This window comes from Bufo gargarizans, chromosome 2 (genome assembly GCF_014858855.1).
Source record: "Bufo gargarizans isolate SCDJY-AF-19 chromosome 2, ASM1485885v1, whole genome shotgun sequence".
Taxonomy (NCBI): Eukaryota; Metazoa; Chordata; class Amphibia; order Anura; family Bufonidae; genus Bufo; species Bufo gargarizans.
The window spans coordinates 54,014,158-54,033,064 of record NC_058081.1 but is presented as its reverse complement, the minus strand read 5'-3'; the positions used below and the strand labels follow the sequence as shown (position 1 = coordinate 54,033,064).

The window sequence follows — 18,907 nt, the reverse complement described above, 5'->3', positions numbered from 1 at the left end:
ATCTTTTCAATGCTCGGCCCCGTGTAAAGGCCCTTTACTTATGTAGCACTGTACTAAATTGTCATAGCACATAATAATCCCAAAGGTCATTCACACACAGATACTCCGGAATGGCCTCCAGGATAAACCACTCCTAAACCGTGCACCAAAGCAGTTCTCTTCCAGCCTTGATTTCAGCTTACCCTGAAAGGACGCCCAAAACAAGGTTAAGCATGAAGAAGGAGCCGATGATAATAAGGGGGATGAAGTAAAGCCAGTTCCACGTGCTGCCAAACACATCATTACTCTGCATGGAGAGAAGGGTAAAGAAGGGGGTTACAGAGAACATTCACAAGAGCAAACATATGGAGATGTACAGTCTAGAGAGCACCTGGGCCCAGGCTTCTATCTGCCACATAAGTCACATTCCTAGAAAGCTGTGGTGTTCATGTAATAAGAGATGAGTGATATAGGATGATGAGGCCATATATTACATGGTCGGTGATACTTACAGGACAGGATAAAGGTGAGGGGTCATATAATGAGATCAGTGATATAGGAAAGTTATAAGATGGAGGGGGGGGTCATGTAATGTCAGATCAGTGATAGGTACAGGACCGTTATAGGATGATGGAGACATGTAATAACAGATCAGTGATAGATACAGGTCAGTTATAGGATGGAGGGGGGGGGGGTCATGTAATGACAGATCAGTGATAGATACAGGACCGTTATAGGATGATGGAGACATGTAATAACAGATCAGTGATAGATACAGGTCAGTTATAGGATGGAGGGGGGGGGGGGGGTCATGTAATGACAGATCAGTGATAGATACAGGACCGTTATAGGATGATGGAGATATGTAATAACAGATCAGTGATAGATACAGGTCAGTTATAGGATGGAGGGGGGGGGGGTCATGTAATGACCGATCAGTGATAGATACAGGACCGTTATAGGATGATGGAGCCATGTAATAACAGATTAGTGATAGATACAGGACAATTATAGGATGAGGGGTCATGTAATAGCAGATCAATGGTAGATACAGGACAGTTATAGGATGATGGAGCCCTGTAATAACAGATCAGAGATAAATACAGGACAGTTATAGTATGGAAGGGGGGGGGCGTCACGTAATAACAGATCAATGGTAGATACAGGACAGTTATAGGATGATGGGATCATGTAATAACAGATCAGAGATAGATACAGGTCAGTTATAGGATGGAGGGGGGGAGGGGGTCACGTAATAACAGATCAATGGTAGATACAGGACAGTTATAGGATGATGGGATCATGTAATAACGGATCAGTGATGCATACAGGGTAGTTATAGGATGATGGGTTTATGTAATAGATCAGTGATAGATACAGGACAGTTATAGGATGATGGAGCCATGTAATAACAGATCAGAGATAAATACAGGACAGTTATAGTATGGAAGGGGGGGGGCGTCACGTAATAACAGATCAATGGTAGATACAGGACAGTTATAGGATGATGGGATCATGTAATAACAGATCAGAGATAGATACAGGTCAGTTATAGGATGGAGGGGGGGAGGGGGTCACGTAATAACAGATCAATGGTAGATACAGGACAGTTATAGGATGATGGGATCATGTAATAACGGATCAGTGATGCATACAGGGTAGTTATAGGATGATGGGTTTATGTAATAGATCAGTGATAGATACAGGACAGTTATAGGATGATGGAGCCATGTAATAACAGATCAGAGATAAATACAGGACAGTTATAGTATGGAGGGGGGGGGGTGACGTAATAACAGATCAATGGTAGATACAGGACAGTTATAGGATGATGGGATCATGTAATAACAGATCAGAGATAGATACAGGTCAGTTATAGGATGGAGGGGGGGGAGGGGGTCACGTAATAACAGATGAAAGGTAGATACAGGACAGTTATAGGATGATGGGGGGGGGGTCACGTAATAACAGATCAATGGTAGATACAGGACAGTTATAGGATGATGGAGCCATGTAATAACAGATCAATGGTAGATACAGGACAGGATGATGGAGCCATGTAATAACAGATCAATGGTAGATACAGGACAGGATGATGGAGCCATGTAATAACAGATCAGAGATAAATGCAGGGTAGTTATAGGATGATGGAGTCATTCGATTACAGATCAGTGACACATACCGGACCTTTACATTATAAGGGGGGCATATATTACCAGATTAATGGTTGATATAGGGCACATCTATACGATAAGGGGTCATGTAATACCAATCAGAATAATACAGTATTTGGATGCTGTAATGCAGTGCACATGACATTTATGGCGGTTTCCAGCAGTGGGAGGGCCCGTGTCCCTGCAGGCAGATGGGGGTGGCACACTCCTCTACGTGTGCACTGAAAGGTTCCTGTGCCCGTTCCTTGATGCTATAAATATAACTGGCAAGAGAAAGCATCCTAAGAAAGAGAGCGGCCCTCCTGTCAGAGAATGGGGGGAGGGGAGGACCATTTCCCTTTCTATCATCATGCTGCCCTTGAGCAAAGAGAAGACCACTGCTCTGCCCGAGTCACACACATTGTCACTCAGGCCGTAGTAGCATCTCATCACTCTCCTCTGTCTTCCAGCACACTGTATTTTTGGTACCTATATCTCGCCACTTGCCTGAGAGCAGAAGGCGGTATTATAGGTATCGGCCCAGCCTTGTGCTATCATAACTCTCCTCTTTTTATGGCCTATTGACGGTATATCAAAGACCTCCTTCATTTTCCCACCATTCTATTAGAACATGACATCAAATCTGGCGATTGATCACTCCCAACATCCGGTTTTATCCATCGGTCATGATCTCTGTCATGTGATATTAACCCCTTCACCTTTAAAGGTAGCAGGTTCCTGTAGTCTGTAAGGCCGGGTCTATAAATCTACCGCAGAGGGGGCAGCTGTACACATGATGTATTCAGGGCTCCTCTGCCTTCATGTGACTGGTCTGAGGTCACGGGCAGGGGCGCCATTGTCAGGACTTCTTGCCACGTGCACACTACTCTCATCATCACTATCCTATTAATGACACACCAATGCTAACCACACTACTACCATGAGAGGTGAGACATTTCTGTACTTCTCACAACAGGCTTCACCCTATAAACTCACCTTAGGGTCCATTCACACGTCCGTTGTTTCTTTCCTGATCTGTTCCGTTTTTTGCAGAACAGATCTGGACCAGATCTGGACCCATTCATTTTCAATGGGTCCTGAAAAAAATCAGACATTGTGCTGTCCGATTTTTTTCAGGACCCATTGAAAATGAATGGGACCAGATGGTCCAGATCTGTTCTGCAAAAAACGGAACAGATCAGGAAAGAAACAACGGACGTGTGAATGGACCCTTATATGTCACCATATAGGACTACACATTTACTGCATACTCACATCATCGGCTCATACAGTATATACGCTCCCATACCCATCTCTAGTTCCACCATCATTCTCCTCTGCCCATGAATACTCTCTCCTTCATCCATCTCTGACCATTCATATTCTGTGTATCTGCTGTATACCTCTACCCATATACACCACCTGGCCAAAAAAAAGTCGCCACCCAAAAAAATAAGGTCACACACTCTAATATTTTGTTGGACCGCCTTTAGCTTTGATTACGGCACGCATTCGCTGTGGCATTGATTCTATAAGCTTCTGCAATGTCACAAGATTTATTTCCATCCAGTGTTGCATTCATTGTTCACCAAGATCTTGCATTGATGATGGTAGAGTCTGACTGCTGCACAAAGCCTTCTCCAGCACATCCCAAATATTCTCAATGGACTGGACTAAGGCATCCATTAGTGGCCCCCTGTATTAATAAGACCCCCATTAGTGGCCCCCTGTATTAATAAGACCCCCATTAGTGGCCCCCTGTATTAATAAGACCCCCATTAGTGGCCCACTGTATTAATAAGACCCCCATTAGTGGCCCCCTGTATTAATAAGACCCCCATTAGTGGCCCCCTGTATTAATAAGACCCCCATTAGTGGCCCCCTGTATTAATAAGACCCCCATTAGTGGCCCCCTGTATTAATAAGACCCCCATTAGTGGCCCCCTGTATTAATAAGACCCCCATTTGTGGCCCCCTGTATTAATAAGATCCCCATTAGTGGCCACCAGTATTAATAAGATCCCCATTAGTGGCCACCAGTATTAATAAGATCCCCATTAGTGGCCACCAGTATTAATAAGGCCCCCATTAATGCCCTCCTAGTATTATTTTTCCTCCATTAGTGGCTACAAGTATTAATAATGCCCCCATTAGAGGCCACAGTATTATTTATGTCCCTTTCCCACTCTTCTTGTGCAAAACAAATAAAACTCACCTCATCCATTTGATCGCGCCGCAGTGAATACTCGCTGCTCACTGAATGCGCAGGACAGGACCTGCGCTCCAGCGAGATGATGTTTCTCAGGTCCTGCTGCTTTCAGTCAATGCTGCAAAATGTCATCACGCTTGAGTGCAGGTCCTATATCCATCTCTCCCCAGTCATACTCTATCCTATATCCATCTCTCCCCAGTCATACTCTATCCTATATCCATCTCTCCCTAGTCATATTCTATCCTATATCCATCTCTCCCCAGTCATACTCTATCCTATAACTATCTCTCTCCCCAGTCATACTCTATCCTACATCCATCTCTCCCCAGTCATACTCTATCCTATATCCATCTCTCCCCAGTCATACTCTATCCTATAACCATCTCTCCCCAGTCATACTCTATCCTACATCCATCTCTCCCCAGTCATACTCTATCCTACATCCATCTCTCCCCAGTCATACTCTATCCTACATCCATCTCTCCCCAGTCATACTCTATCCTACATCCATCTCTCCCCAGTCATGCTCTATCCTACATCCATCTCTCCCCAGTCATACTCTATCCTATATCCATCTCTCCCCAGTCATACTCTATCCTATATCCATCTCTCCCCATTCATACTCTATCCTACATCCATCTCTCCCCAGTCATACTCTATCCTACATCCATCTCTCCCCAGTCATACTCTATCCTATATCCATCTCTCCCCAGTCATACTCTATCCTATAACCATCTCTGCCCAGTCATACTCTATCCTACATCCATCTCTCCCCAGTCAAACTCTATCCTATATCCATCTCTCCCCAGTCATACTCTATCCTATAACCATCTCTCCCCAGTCATACTCTATCCTACATCCATCTCTCCCCAGTCATACTCTATCCTATATCCATCTCTCCCCAGTCATATTCTATCCTACATCCATCTCTCCCCAGTCATACTCTATCCTATAACCATCTCTGCCCAGTCATACTCTATCCTATAACCATCTCTCCCCAGTCATACTCTATCCTACATCCATCTCTCCCCAGTCATACTCTATCCTATAACCATCTCTGCCCAGTCATACTCTATCCTATAACCATCTCTGCCCAGTCATACTCTATCCTACATCCATCTCTCCCCAGTCATACTCTATCCTACATCCATCTCTCCCCAGTCATACTCTATCCTATATCCATCTCTCCCCAGTCATACTCTATCCTATATCCATCTCTCCCCAGTCATATTCTATCCTATATCCATCTCTCCCCAGTCATACTCTATCCTATAACCATCTCTCCCCAGTCATACTCTATCCTACATCCATCTCTCCCCAGTCATACTCTATCCTATATCCATCTCTCCCCAGTCATACTCTATCCTATAACCATCTCTCCCCAGTCATACTCTATCCTACATCCATCTCTCCCCAGTCATACTCTATCCTACATCCATCTCTCCCCAGTCATACTCTATCCTATATCCATCTCTCCCCAGTCATATTCTATCCTACATCCATCTCTCCCCAGTCATACTCTATCCTATAACCATCTCTGCCCAGTCATACTCTATCCTATAACCATCTCTCCCCAGTCATACTCTATCCTACATCCATCTCTCCCCAGTCATACTCTATCCTATAACCATCTCTGCCCAGTCATACTCTATCCTATAACCATCTCTGCCCAGTCATACTCTATCCTACATCCATCTCTCCCCAGTCATACTCTATCCTACATCCATCTCTCCCCAGTCATACTCTATCCTATATCCATCTCTCCCCAGTCATACTCTATCCTACATCCATCTCTCCCCAGTCATACTCTATCCTATAACCATCTCTGCCCAGTCATACTCTATCCTATAACCATCTCTGCCCAGTCATACTCTATCCTATATCCATCTCTCCCCAGTCATACTCTATCCTACATCCATCTCTCCCCAGTCATACTCTATCCTATAACCATCTCTGCCCAGTCATACTCTATCCTATAACCATCTCTGCCCAGTCATACTCTATCCTACATCCATCTCTCCCCAGTCATACTCTATCCTACATCCATCTCTCCCCAGTCATACTCTATCCTATAACCATCTCTCCCCAGTCATACTCTATCCTACATCCATCTCTTCCCAGTCATACTCTATCCTATATCCATCTCTCCCCATTCATACTTTATCCTATATCCATCTCTTCCCAGTCATACTCTATCCTACATCCATCTCTCCCCATTCATGCTCTATCCTATATCCATCTCTCCCCATTCATACTCTATCCTATATCCATATCTCTCCATTCATACTCTATCCTACATCCATCTCTCCCCACTCATACTCTATCCTATATCCATCTCTCCCTATTCATACTCTATCCTATATCCATCTATCCCCATTCATACTCTATCCTACATCCATCTCATCTCTCTCCATTCATACTCTATCCTATATCCATCTCTCCCCATTCATACTCTATCCTACATCCATCTCATCTCTCCCCATTCATACTCTATTCTACATCCATCTCTCCCCATTCATACTCTATTCTACATCCATCTCATCTCTCCCCATTCATACTCTATCCTATATCCATCTCATCTCTCCCAATTCATACTCTATCCTACATCTATCTCTCCCTATTCATACTCTATCCTATATCCATCTCTCCTCATTCATACTCTATCCTACATCCATCTCTCCCCATTCATACTCTATCCTATATCCATCTCTCCTCATTCATACTCTATCCTATATCCATCTCATCTCTCCCCATTCATACTCTATCCTACACTCATGTCTACCCATTCTTACCACATTATACACATCTAATCTATTCATACTATATGCCATCAGTCTTCATTTCTGACACATCGTTGTTCTCTTCCCTTCATTTCCATCTGAATTGTAGCACCACGGTTAATGCTGTTTTCAGCAGCCAGCATGCCCTCATTCTGCAGATTTTCCACAGTGTTCGGTCTGTAGCTAGCCTTCTGCGTCTCTTTTCTCTTTCCCTCGCCATTCTTCCCTCTTTACCCTGACTCTGCAGAATTCCTACTCATTAAGCCCTCACGTATGTGCAGTTATTCGCGGTGCCTCTTCAGCACCAGCTGTCCGCCCAGCTCTCAGACCCAAGTGTATCGGTGCAGGAACACAGGACCTACCAGCGAGCCTGCCCTATTTGTTAGCAGCATCGATAACAGTAATGAAAGAATAGCTCTTCGTTGTGGAGATGTGGTTCATTTATTTTGCATTTGTGCACAATTGGTTGTATTTTGTTTATGGCATACTCATACATATACTCACATGGTACAAAATGTCTGTCCAGCCCTCCATAGTTATACACTGAAATACCGTGAGCACTGCAAACAGGATGTTATCAAACTGAGTAATGCCATTATTGGGTCCCTCCCATTTGGCGTAGCATACTGTGCCATCAGGGCACCTCCGTGATGACGAATCATTGCCGCAGAGGCCTTCCACTTGTATCTCATCTACAAGGGAACAGAGAAAGCATTACAACATATGCCTGCTGATTGGTGCATACACAGATGGCTGAACATGAGAGCATGCAATCTAAATCTGGCCTTGTACGCGGTGGCTTTGTTTGCTGGCATACTTGAGGAAATCGTCAATTTTCAACAGTAACTTAAAATGACGGGCGAGGATGAAAGCACACGCAAAAAAGAAGGTACTCTCAGAATGTGGGGCATTGTAGGCTCTGTTCACATTATGTTTTCAGCCCCCATTTGGCTTCTGCACAGTGAAAATCTTCTGCCGGAAGGATGTGACGTATCTCTCTGTATAGTCATATAGTGGGATATGTCACTAATAGGAAATATATAAACCATGTGGTAATCCCCCCCCCCCCCCACCACCACCACCGTATATTGCGATAGTGAATAACAGTCTACTACATACTATTGCAATGCAGCATAAAGGTGAATGTAGAAATACAGGCCCGACAGAGGCCAAAAGGACACTAATTTGGCCACCATCAGGTGAGTGGAGCCCTATGGATATGTCTAGCATACACAACAGGACCTTTTGCTGGTGTATAGCCAAACATAGGCTCACAACCTGATGTGAATACAGCCTAAGGTGTTCACGCTGACGTAAAACATGAACCCTTACAGAACATTTCCCACCATAATCAGAACTTTACCTTGAAATAATCAGGATAAAATACCCTTGAGATCTAAAACCAAATGGTATTTAAAAAAAAGAAACGAGTATGGTAGGTCATGGATCTACTACATAGTAGGAAGGCTGAGACTCACCTCCATAAGGTTCATAGCAAGAATTGTGGAATTTTCCTATGTAGAAGTCAAGTCCAATGATAGCAAAGATGAGAATAGCAAAAAAGAGTAGCAACCCAATCTGGAGCAGAGGAATCATGGCTTTCATAATAGACTTCAGGACCACTTGTAAACCTGCAGGAGAATAAAATATCCACAACTGAAGATGCCAGAACCAAGACAAGATATTGTCAATGTGTTCTCCATCCTCAAATTCATGTATTCCATGTAAGAGAATTGTAAAAAAAATAAACATAAAATGTACACTAGCTCAAACCATGTGCTAAAATAAGAGAACAGGCAGTGAGTAAAGTAAAGGAGACTTCATTCTGGTCACCACATCTATGGACACGTTCATCAAGGGCCAGATCAATGTGAGTCCAAGGGATTGGATCCCCACCAATGATTCACTAAAGCCAGTAAAAAGAATAGGACATCAATGGATATTCCTGGAAAACCAGAAAACAGGAAAATATCTTCTCCTACACACCAACTTTATCTGAAATGTGCAAAATAGTTGTGGAGCCCCAGTTATGGGTCTTCAACACAGTGATAGCCATATATCCCTCAAAGGAAGGAAAACCGAGCAAAGGGGTGTCCCCATTACAGAGATCACCAAATCCACCATATTAAGTGGCCCCTATATCAAGATCCCACTCTTTTACAAGCTTTAAGGATGTGACTGGGAAGACCTAAGCCAGTAATTCACCCACAGACAGCTGTTTCGGGGTGTTACCCCTCATCAGTGTGGAGTAGGATTCTGGCTAACCAGGAGAAATGCCTTGGAGACTACTCAAACAAAACAATGGCTGATCTTAGGGAGACCAGCTACAGAATACACTGTGGAGCCTCATTTAAGAGTCTCGAAACAGCAATCCAAAGTGCAAAGCTCTCTGGGAAACAGTAATATGTAAAATAGTTGTGGAGCCCCAGTTATTGGTCTTCAACACATTGATAGCCAGGATCAGCTGGTCTCCCTAAGATCAGCCATTGTTTTGTTTGAGTAGTCTCCAAGGCATTGCTCCCGGTTAGCCAGAATCCTACTCCACACTGATGAGGGGCAACACCCCGAAACAGCTGTCTGTGGATGGATAACTGGCTTAGGTCTTTCCCGTCACATCCTTAAAGCTTGTAAAAGAGCGGGATCTTGACATAGGGGCCACTTAATATGGTGGTTTTGGTGATCTCTGTAATGGGGACACCCCTTTGCTCGGTAACATCCATGTTATTTTGCAGCTTTGTGCTAAAAAAATTAAATAACCAAGTTTTCCCCATCATTCTGCTCTAAATACCCCATAATGAGAAACTGAAAATAGAATGTTAGAAATGTTAGAAATCTTTGGTAATTTATTGAAAAGGAAAAACTAAACTCTCACACTGAGATAAGTATTCAGACCCTTTCCTCAGGACTCAGGAGTTGAAGCCCCTTTGGCAGCAATTACAGCCTCCAGTCTTCTTCTTCAGTATGATAGGTTGGATGGAGACCGTCGGTGGACAGCCATTTTCAGGTCTTTCCAGTGATGTTCGAAGGGATTCAAGTCAGGGCTCTGGCTGGCCCACTCAAGGACATTCACAGAGTTGTCCCTAAACCGCTCCTGTGTTGTCTTGGCTGTTTGTTTAGGATCATTGCTTTGTTGGAAGGTGGACCTTTAGCCCAGTCTGAGGTCCAGAGCTCTGGATCAGCTTTTCATTAAGAGTATCTCTGTATTTGGCTCCATTCAGCTTTCCCTCAACTCTGACCAGTGTCTCTGCCCCAGCTGCTGAAAAAGATCCCCACAGCATGATGCTGCCATCACCAATGGGGTTGGTATTGGGCAGGTGGTGAGCAGTGCTTGGTTTCCTCCAAACATGACGCTTAGAATTGGGGCCAAAAAGTTCTTGTTTCATTAGACCAGACAGTCTTGATTCTCACAGTCTGAGAGTCCTATAGGTGTTTATTTGCAAACTTTCATGTGTCTTTTAGTGAGGAGAGGCTTCTTTCTGGCCACGGTGCCATAAAGCCCAAATTGGTGGAGTACTGTAGTGATGGTTGACCTTCTGGAAGTTTCTCTGCACACAGGGTCTTTGGTGCTCAGCCAGAATGACCATTGGGTTCTTAGTCACCTCTATTACCAAGGCCCTTCTTCCCTGATTACTTAGTCCGGTGGGGTGGCTACCTCTAGGAAGAGTCCTGGTTGTTTAAAACTTCTTCCATTTAAGAATTTTGGAGGCCACTGTGCTCTTGGAAACTTTCAGTGCAGTAGACATTTTTTGTCCCCTTTTCCAGATCTGTTCCTCTACACAATACTGTCTCTGAGCTCTACAGGCAGTTCTTTCCTCCTCATGGCTTGGTTTTTGCTCTGATCTCCATTGTCAGCCGTGAGAGCTTAAAAAGACAGGGGTGTGTCTCTTTCCAAATCTTCTCCAGTCAACTGAATTTACCACAGGTGGATTCCAATCAAGGAGTAGAAACAGCTCAAATACCATCTAGAGAAATGGGAGGCCCCCAGAGCTAAATGTAAAGTCTCATAGCAAAGGGTCTGAATACTTATGTCCATGTGAAATTTTTGTTTTTGCTTTTTCAATAAATTTGCAAACTTTTATAAAAATTTCTTTTTCACTTTCTCATTGTAAATATCACTTGATTTGAATTTTTTAAAGGGTTAAACCTTTAATCTGTTAAAGATGACTAACTAAAAAAAATGGTCATCTGGCAAATGTCCCTTTAGTGACACATTTTCTGGACGGCCGTTTCTGCGTCAGTGACAGGAATGGCCTGGTCAGAGGAGGGCTGGCACCGCTTCATCTGGGACAGTAGGAGGTCTAGCAGAGCGTTTGTCATATGTTCATGCTTACTAACTGTAAATGAGATGAAAGCAGATATTCCAACATAAGATATACGGGATATGAGGGAGGGAGCTCATATCATACCTTATACGTAGTACTAATCAATTATGATTAAAAGGTGAGTGCCAAGATGGAGTCACCTGGTTTTCCAAGCCTAGGGCTGGGGTGAAGTGTCCAATATTCAGGACAAGACCCACTGACCTAACTATGCCCCTGTGGCCAGTTCTATGGGCTCGATGTCTATAGTCATATGTTTCCACCGACTGAAAGGCTAAGGCAGGCATTACCCTGTTCCACAACTTCATGTATCAAAAGCATCTAAAATGGTCATAGGCTTCTGCTGATACCATGAGTGGTGCAGTTTACTTTACAAGCAGGACACTCATCTGGAAAGGGACACACACGCAACCTTTGGTTCCCATGCCGCAAACTAAAAGATGTTCACAGGTTCAAAAACAACCCAGTGTAACAAAGCAACAGCGGGTCAGTAGAAAACAAGGATTAAGATAAAACAGTGGGCAAATGTTTAAAAAAAAATGGAATGGACGTACTTGGAATTCCAGACACCAGCTTCAGGGGTCTGAGCACACGAACAGCCCTGAGGGTCCGAAGATCGAACTCTTGCCCAGTAGATGCAATAATTCTGCAAATATAAAATACATACAGTTACTATATGATGTTAGGGTTATTTAATATACAATCAAACATAGCAGTCATGTGCCACAAAATAATATAAAGATAGCAGTAAAGAACTAAAATATACAGACTGCTGGTATCCAGGGAAACAGGGAAGGGGATACCACCTTTAACTCACCCTTGGCCCCTATACCCCCTTGACCCATAACAGAAGTGACCAGGACAGAGAAGAGGTATATTTGACCTTCAGGATTTCCTGCACCGCCCTCATCCTGTCTAAGGAGGATCCCCAGGGATTAACCCTCAATGACCCTAATCTGCAACCTACTTAACCATTACTGAGACGGGGCCAGATTCCTGAATGCCCCTAAGGGGAAAGGGGGGGGGGGGACCATCAGTCCCTAAGCACCCTCCCTATACAGTCAGGCGCTTTCCAGAAAGCTGATCTATTTGTAAGGCACCAAGACTCCTGATCCTCTTATTACCCCCTGTAACATCTTATTACAGTAACACGGCTCCTGATCCTCTTATTACCCCCTGTAACATCTTATTACAGTAACACGGCTCCTGATCCTCTTATTACCCCTGTAACACCTTATTACAGTAACCCGACTCCTGATCCTCTTATTACCCTGTAACCTCATAATAGAGTAACCTGGATACTGATCCTCTTATTACCCTGTAACACCTTATTACAGTATCCCGGCTCCTGATCCTCTTATTACCCTGTAACATCTTATTACAGTAACCCGGCTCCTGATCCTCTTATTACCTTGTAACATCTTATTACAGTAACCCGGCTCCTGATCCTCTTATTACCCTGTAACATCTTATTACAGTAACCCGGCTCCTGATCCTCTTATTACCCTGTAACATCTTATTACAGTAACCCGGGATCTGATCCTCTTATTACCCCTGTAACATCTTATTACAGTAACCCGGCTCCTGATCCTCTTATTACCCTGTAACATCATAATACAGTAACCCGGATACTGATCCTCTTATTACCCTGTAACATCTTATTACAGTAACCCGGCTCCTGCTCCTCCTATTACCCCTGTAACATCTTATTACAGTAACCCGGCTCCTGATCCTCTTATTACCCTGTAACATCTTATTACAGTAACCCGGCTCCTGATCCTCTTATTACCCTGTAACATCTTATTACAGTAACCCGGCTCCTGATCCTCTTATTACTCTGTAACATCTTATTACAGTAACCCGGCTCCTGATCCTCTTATTACCCCTGTAACATCTTATTACAGTAACCCGGCTCCTGATCCTCTTATTACCCTGTAACATCTTATTACAGTAACCCGGCTCCTGATCCTCTTATTACCCTGTAACACCTTATTACAGTAACCCGGCTCCTGATCCTCTTACTACCCTGTAACATCTTATTACAGTAACCCAGTCTCCTGATCCCCTTATTACCCCTGTAACATCTTATTACAGTAACCCGGCTCCTGATCCTCTTATTACCCCAGTAACATTTATTACAGTAACCCGTCTCCTGATCCTCTTATTACCCTGTAACATCTTATTACAGTAACCCGGCTCCTGATCCTCTTATTACCCTGTAACATCTTATTACAGTAACCCGGCTCCTGATCCTCTTATTACCCTGTAACATCTTATTACAGTAACCCGGATACTGATCCTCTTATTACCCCTGTAACATCTTATTACAGTAACCCGGCTCCTGCTCCTCCTATTACCCCTGTAACATCTTATTACAGTAACCCGGCCCCTGATCCTCTTATTACCCCTGTAACATCTTATTACAGTAACCCGGCTCCTGATCCTCTTATTACCCTGTAACATCTTATTACAGTAACCCGGCTCCTGATCCTCTTATTACCCTGTAACATCTTATTACAGTAACCCGGCTCCTGATCCTCTTATTACTCTGTAACATCTTATTACAGTAACCCGGCTCCTGATCCTCTTATTACCCCTGTAACATCTTATTACAGTAACCCGGCTCCTGATCCTCTTATTACCCTGTAACATCTTATTACAGTAACCTGGCTCCTGATCCTCTTATTACCCTGTAACACCTTATTACAGTAACCCGGCTCCTGATCCTCTTACTACCCTGTAACATCTTATTACAGTAACCCAGCTCCTGATCCCCTTATTACCCCTGTAACATCTTATTACAGTAACCCGGCTCCTGATCCTCTTATTACCCCAGTAACATTTATTACAGTAACCCGTCCCCTGATCCTCTTATTACCCTGTAACATCTTATTACAGTAACCCGGCTCCTGATCCTCTTATTACCCTGTAACATCTTATTACAGTAACCCGACTCCTGATCCTCTTATTACCCCAGTAACATCTTATTACAGTAACCCGGCCCCTGATCCTCTTATTACCCTGTAACATCTTATTACAGTAACCCGACTCCTGATCCTCTTATTACCCTGTAACATCTTATTACAGTAACCCGGCCCCTGATCCTCTTATTACCCTGTAACATCTTATTACAGTAACCCGACTCCTGATCCTCTTATTACCCTGTAACATCATAATACAGTAACCCGGATACTGATCCTCTTATTACCCTGTAACATCTTATTACAGTAACCCGACTCCTGATCCTCTTATTACCCTGTAACATCTTATTACAGTAACCCGGCTCCTGATCTTATTACCCTATAACAGTGATGGCGAACCTATGGCACGGGTGCCAGAGGCGGCACTCAGAGCCCTATCTGTGGGCACTTGCACCCTGGAAAAGTCTATGGTGTACCAATATGCCTTAGGCCTCCTGCACACGAACCCCGTGGCCGTGCTGCGGGCCGCAATGCAAAAACACCGACCATGGGGCAGCCGCAGTGGATCACGGACCCATTCACTTTAATGGGTCCACGATCTGCAAAAACATAGGACATGTTCTATCTTTTTTCGGAATGGAGGTACGGGATGAAACCCCATGGAAGCACTCCGTAGTGTTCCGTTCTGTGCTTCCGTTCTGCACCATTCCGCATCTCCGGATTTGCGGACCCATTAAGGTGAAAGCGTCCGCATCCGTGATGCGGAATGCACGTGGAACGGTGCCCATGTATTGCGGATCCGCACTGAGTGTAAACAGGCTTTTACAGCGAAAAGTACATGGAAGATATACTATACTGGACTGTAGTATTCAGGGGAAATTCCCATGTTGGTACTTTGTGATAAATATGTGGGTTTTGGGGTGCAGTTTGGGCACTCGGTCTCTAAAAGGTTCACCATCACTGCCTTATAACATCTTATTACAGTATCCCGGGACCTGATCCTCTTATTACCCTGTAACATCTTATTACAGTAACCCGGCTCCTGATCCTCTTATTACCCTGTAACATCTTATTACAGTAACCCGGCTCCTGATCCTCTTATTACCCTGTAACATCTTATTACAGTAACCCGGCTCCTGATCCTCTTATTACCCCTGTAACATCTTATAACAGTAACCCGGCTCCTGATCCTCTTATTACCCCTGTAACATCTTATAACAGTAACCCAGCTCCTGATCCTCTTATTACCCTGTAACATCTTATTACAGTAACCCGGCTCCTGATCCTCTTATTACCCAGTAACATCTTATTACAGTAACCCGGCTCCTGATCCTCTTATTACCCTGTAACATCCTATTACAGTAACCCGCCTCCTGATCCTCCTATTACCCTGTAACATCTTATTACAGTAACCCGGCACCTGATCCTCTTATTACCCTGTAACATATTATTACAGTAACCCGGCTCCTGATCCTCTTATTACCCTGTAACATCTTATTACAGTAACCCGGCTCCTGATCCTCTTATTACCCCTGTAACATCTTATAACAGTAACCCGGCTCCTGATCCTCTTATTACCCTGTAACATCTTATTACAGTAACCCGGCTCCTGATCCTCTTATTACCCCTGTAACATCTTATAACAGTAACCCGGCTCCTGATCCTCTTATTACCCTGTAACATCTTATTACAGTAACCCGGCTCCTGATCCTCTTATTACCCAGTAACATCTTATTACAGTAACCCGGCTCCTGATCCTCTTATTACCCTGTAACATCCTATTACAGTAACCCGGCTCCTGATCCTCCTATTACCCTGTAACATCCTATTACAGTAACCCGGCACCTGATCCTCTTATTACCCTGTAACATATTATTACAGTAACCCGGCTCCTGATCCTCTTATTACCCTGTAACATCTTATTACAGTAACCCGGCTCCTGATCCTCTTATTACCCCTGTAACATCTTATTACAGTAACCCGGCTCCTGATCCTCTTATTACTCTGTAACATCTTATTACAGTAACCCGGCTCCTGATCCTCTTATTACCCAGTAACATCTTATTACAGTAACCCGGCTCCTGATCCTCTTATTACCCTGTAACCTCTTATTACAGTAACCCGGCTCCTGATCCTCTTATTACCCTGTAACATCTTATTACAGTAACCCGGCTCCTGATCCTCTTATTACCTCTGTAACATCTTATTACAGTAACCCGGCTCCTGATCCTCTTATTACCCCTGTAACATCTTATTACAGTAACCCGGCTCCTGATCCTCTTATTACCCCTGTAACATATTATTACAGTTACCCGGCTCCTGATCCTCTTATTACCCTGTAACACCTTATTACAGGTACCCTGCTCCTGATCCTCTTATTACCCTGTAACATCTTATTACAGTAACCCGGCTCCTGATCCTCTTATTACCCTGTAACATCTTATTACAGTAACCCGGCTCCTGATCCTCTTATTACCCTGTAACATCTTATTACAGTAACCCGGCTCCTGATCCTCTTATTACCCCTGTAACATCTTATTACAGTAACCCGGCTCCTGATCCTCTTATTACCCTGTAACATCCTATTACAGTAACCCGGCTTCTAATCCTCTCATTACCCCTGTAGCATCTTATTACAGTAACCCGGCTCCTGATCCTCTTATTACCCCTGTAACATCTTATTACAGTAACCCAGCTCCTGATCCTTTTACCCTGTAATATTGTGTTATAATAAATAAATAAAAATTTAGATCTGTTGTTACCCCTGAAAAGCATTTGAAATTATAGGATTTTAACCCATAGCATTGCATTTCAATACATTCCCAAAGGGTTAAGTGTTTTAGGATGATTAACAAAAATGGCATAAGGGTCAGAGTCATTTAGCTCTGGCTTCGGTGCAGCAGAGAGATGAGTCAGCCCACCCTCACCCTCCGGTAACATATATCAGTTCAGGGAAGCTTCTCAGTCTTGTAAAGCAGTGACTACAGGCTGCTCAATGAAATCAAGTAGGATTTAGTGTTCTACGGGAAAATGCTTTTTACTCAGAATCATTACAGAATTATGTGGGAATGCAAATCCTCTTTACATAGTCCAGTCCATGGTCAATATGGTTCAGTGTCTGGCTAATACTGACATCAGCTAGTTCTGTTTTATAGTATGTTATTAACAAGTTGTCGGTATGTTGCAGTAATGGAACTTAATGTGAAAGTTACCAGAACTTACTCTTATAATGTACGCCACAAACAGCAACACTGAACCTTATTGGTGCTTGGAAATTGTGCAACCAGAAATCCATTGTCTATAGGCAAATCTGACAATAATTTTGGTGAGTCACTGAGTTATTTAATAAAATGTATTTGTATAGGGCCACCTGCTGTTTGTTCTTTTTCTTATTTCTTTGTCCTGCTCACTGAGATGGTCGCACATGCTCAGTTTCATCCTTCAACTGCCTCCTGAGCTGTTATAGGGAGAGCGTGGACACGCCTCCTGAGCTGTGATAGGGAGAGCTGAGACTAGACCCCTGAGCTGTGATAGGGAGAGCATGGACACGCCCCTGAGCTGTGATAGGGAGAGCATGGACACGCCTCCTGAGCTGTAATAGGGAGAGCATGGGCACGCCTCCTGAGCTGTGATAGGGAGAGCATGGATACACCTCCAGAGCTGTGATAGGGAGAGCATGAACACGCCTCCTGAGCTGTGATAGGTAGAGCATGGACATGTTCCTTAGTGCTGCAGAAAAGACACGCCCCTTGAGCTGTCAGCTTGACATAAATCTAGCAGAGCAATGATTGGGCAGATCTATGGACCCTTGTGAGGTACAGGGCTGGTTCTGGCTTTGTTAGAAAGAGACTGTCATGTTCTATATGATGTCTGATTTTAATTTTTTATATTAATCATGTTCCAATATGCCATCAAACCCATTTTGGAAAGCAGTGCACTGGCAGACCATTATAGAAAGCTTTTCCACCACCATGCTTTGAAATAGGCATGCTAGCCCATCTTCTCCTTGCTTCCTCTTAGGTCTGCAATATATGGGCACCGGCCGTTTGTGCAATACATCACGGATGCGGACCTATTCACTTGAATGGGTCCGCAATCCGGAAGGAGCGGTGCGGAACAGAGGCACGGAACCCCACGGAAGCACTATGGAGTGCCTCCGTGGGATTTCTCTCCGTGCCTCCACACCACAAAACAATAGAACATGTTCTATTTTTTTTGTGGTGCAGACGGATCACGGACCCAATCAAGTTCAATGGGCTTGCAACTGTCTGCGAAAAACCACATGGATGTGGCCCGTGTGTTGGGGACTGCAAATTGTGGTCCCCAATGCATGGAACAGTGGTACTTCCGCATTTTGCGGAACAGAACCTCCTGGCCTCTATAGAACAGTGCCATACTTGTCTGTAAAACGGATAAGAATAGGACATGTTCTGTCTTTTTGCGAGTGCCACAAAATGGACATACGCATGCGGACAGCACACATATACGGCCATGTGCATGAGCGCTTAGACTATAATTTGGCAGCATGCCCAGTCAGCTCTGA

The 18,907-nt window shown here is 43.9% G+C and overlaps 1 protein-coding gene across 1 annotated transcript in view; it reads right to left on the bottom strand.

The window, feature by feature from the left end:
- CACNA1A (calcium voltage-gated channel subunit alpha1 A) overlaps positions 1 to 18,907 on the bottom strand; it is a 204,225-nt gene that overhangs the window by 169,439 nt on the left and 15,879 nt on the right. The window contains exons 3-6 of the mRNA XM_044282909.1: positions 11,998 to 12,089; positions 8,603 to 8,755; positions 7,629 to 7,816; positions 183 to 286 (exon numbers count right to left, since the gene is read on the bottom strand). Coding sequence (XP_044138844.1) covers positions 183 to 286; positions 7,629 to 7,816; positions 8,603 to 8,755; positions 11,998 to 12,089 — 537 coding nt within the window. The remainder of the gene's footprint in view (positions 1 to 182; positions 287 to 7,628; positions 7,817 to 8,602; positions 8,756 to 11,997; positions 12,090 to 18,907) is intronic.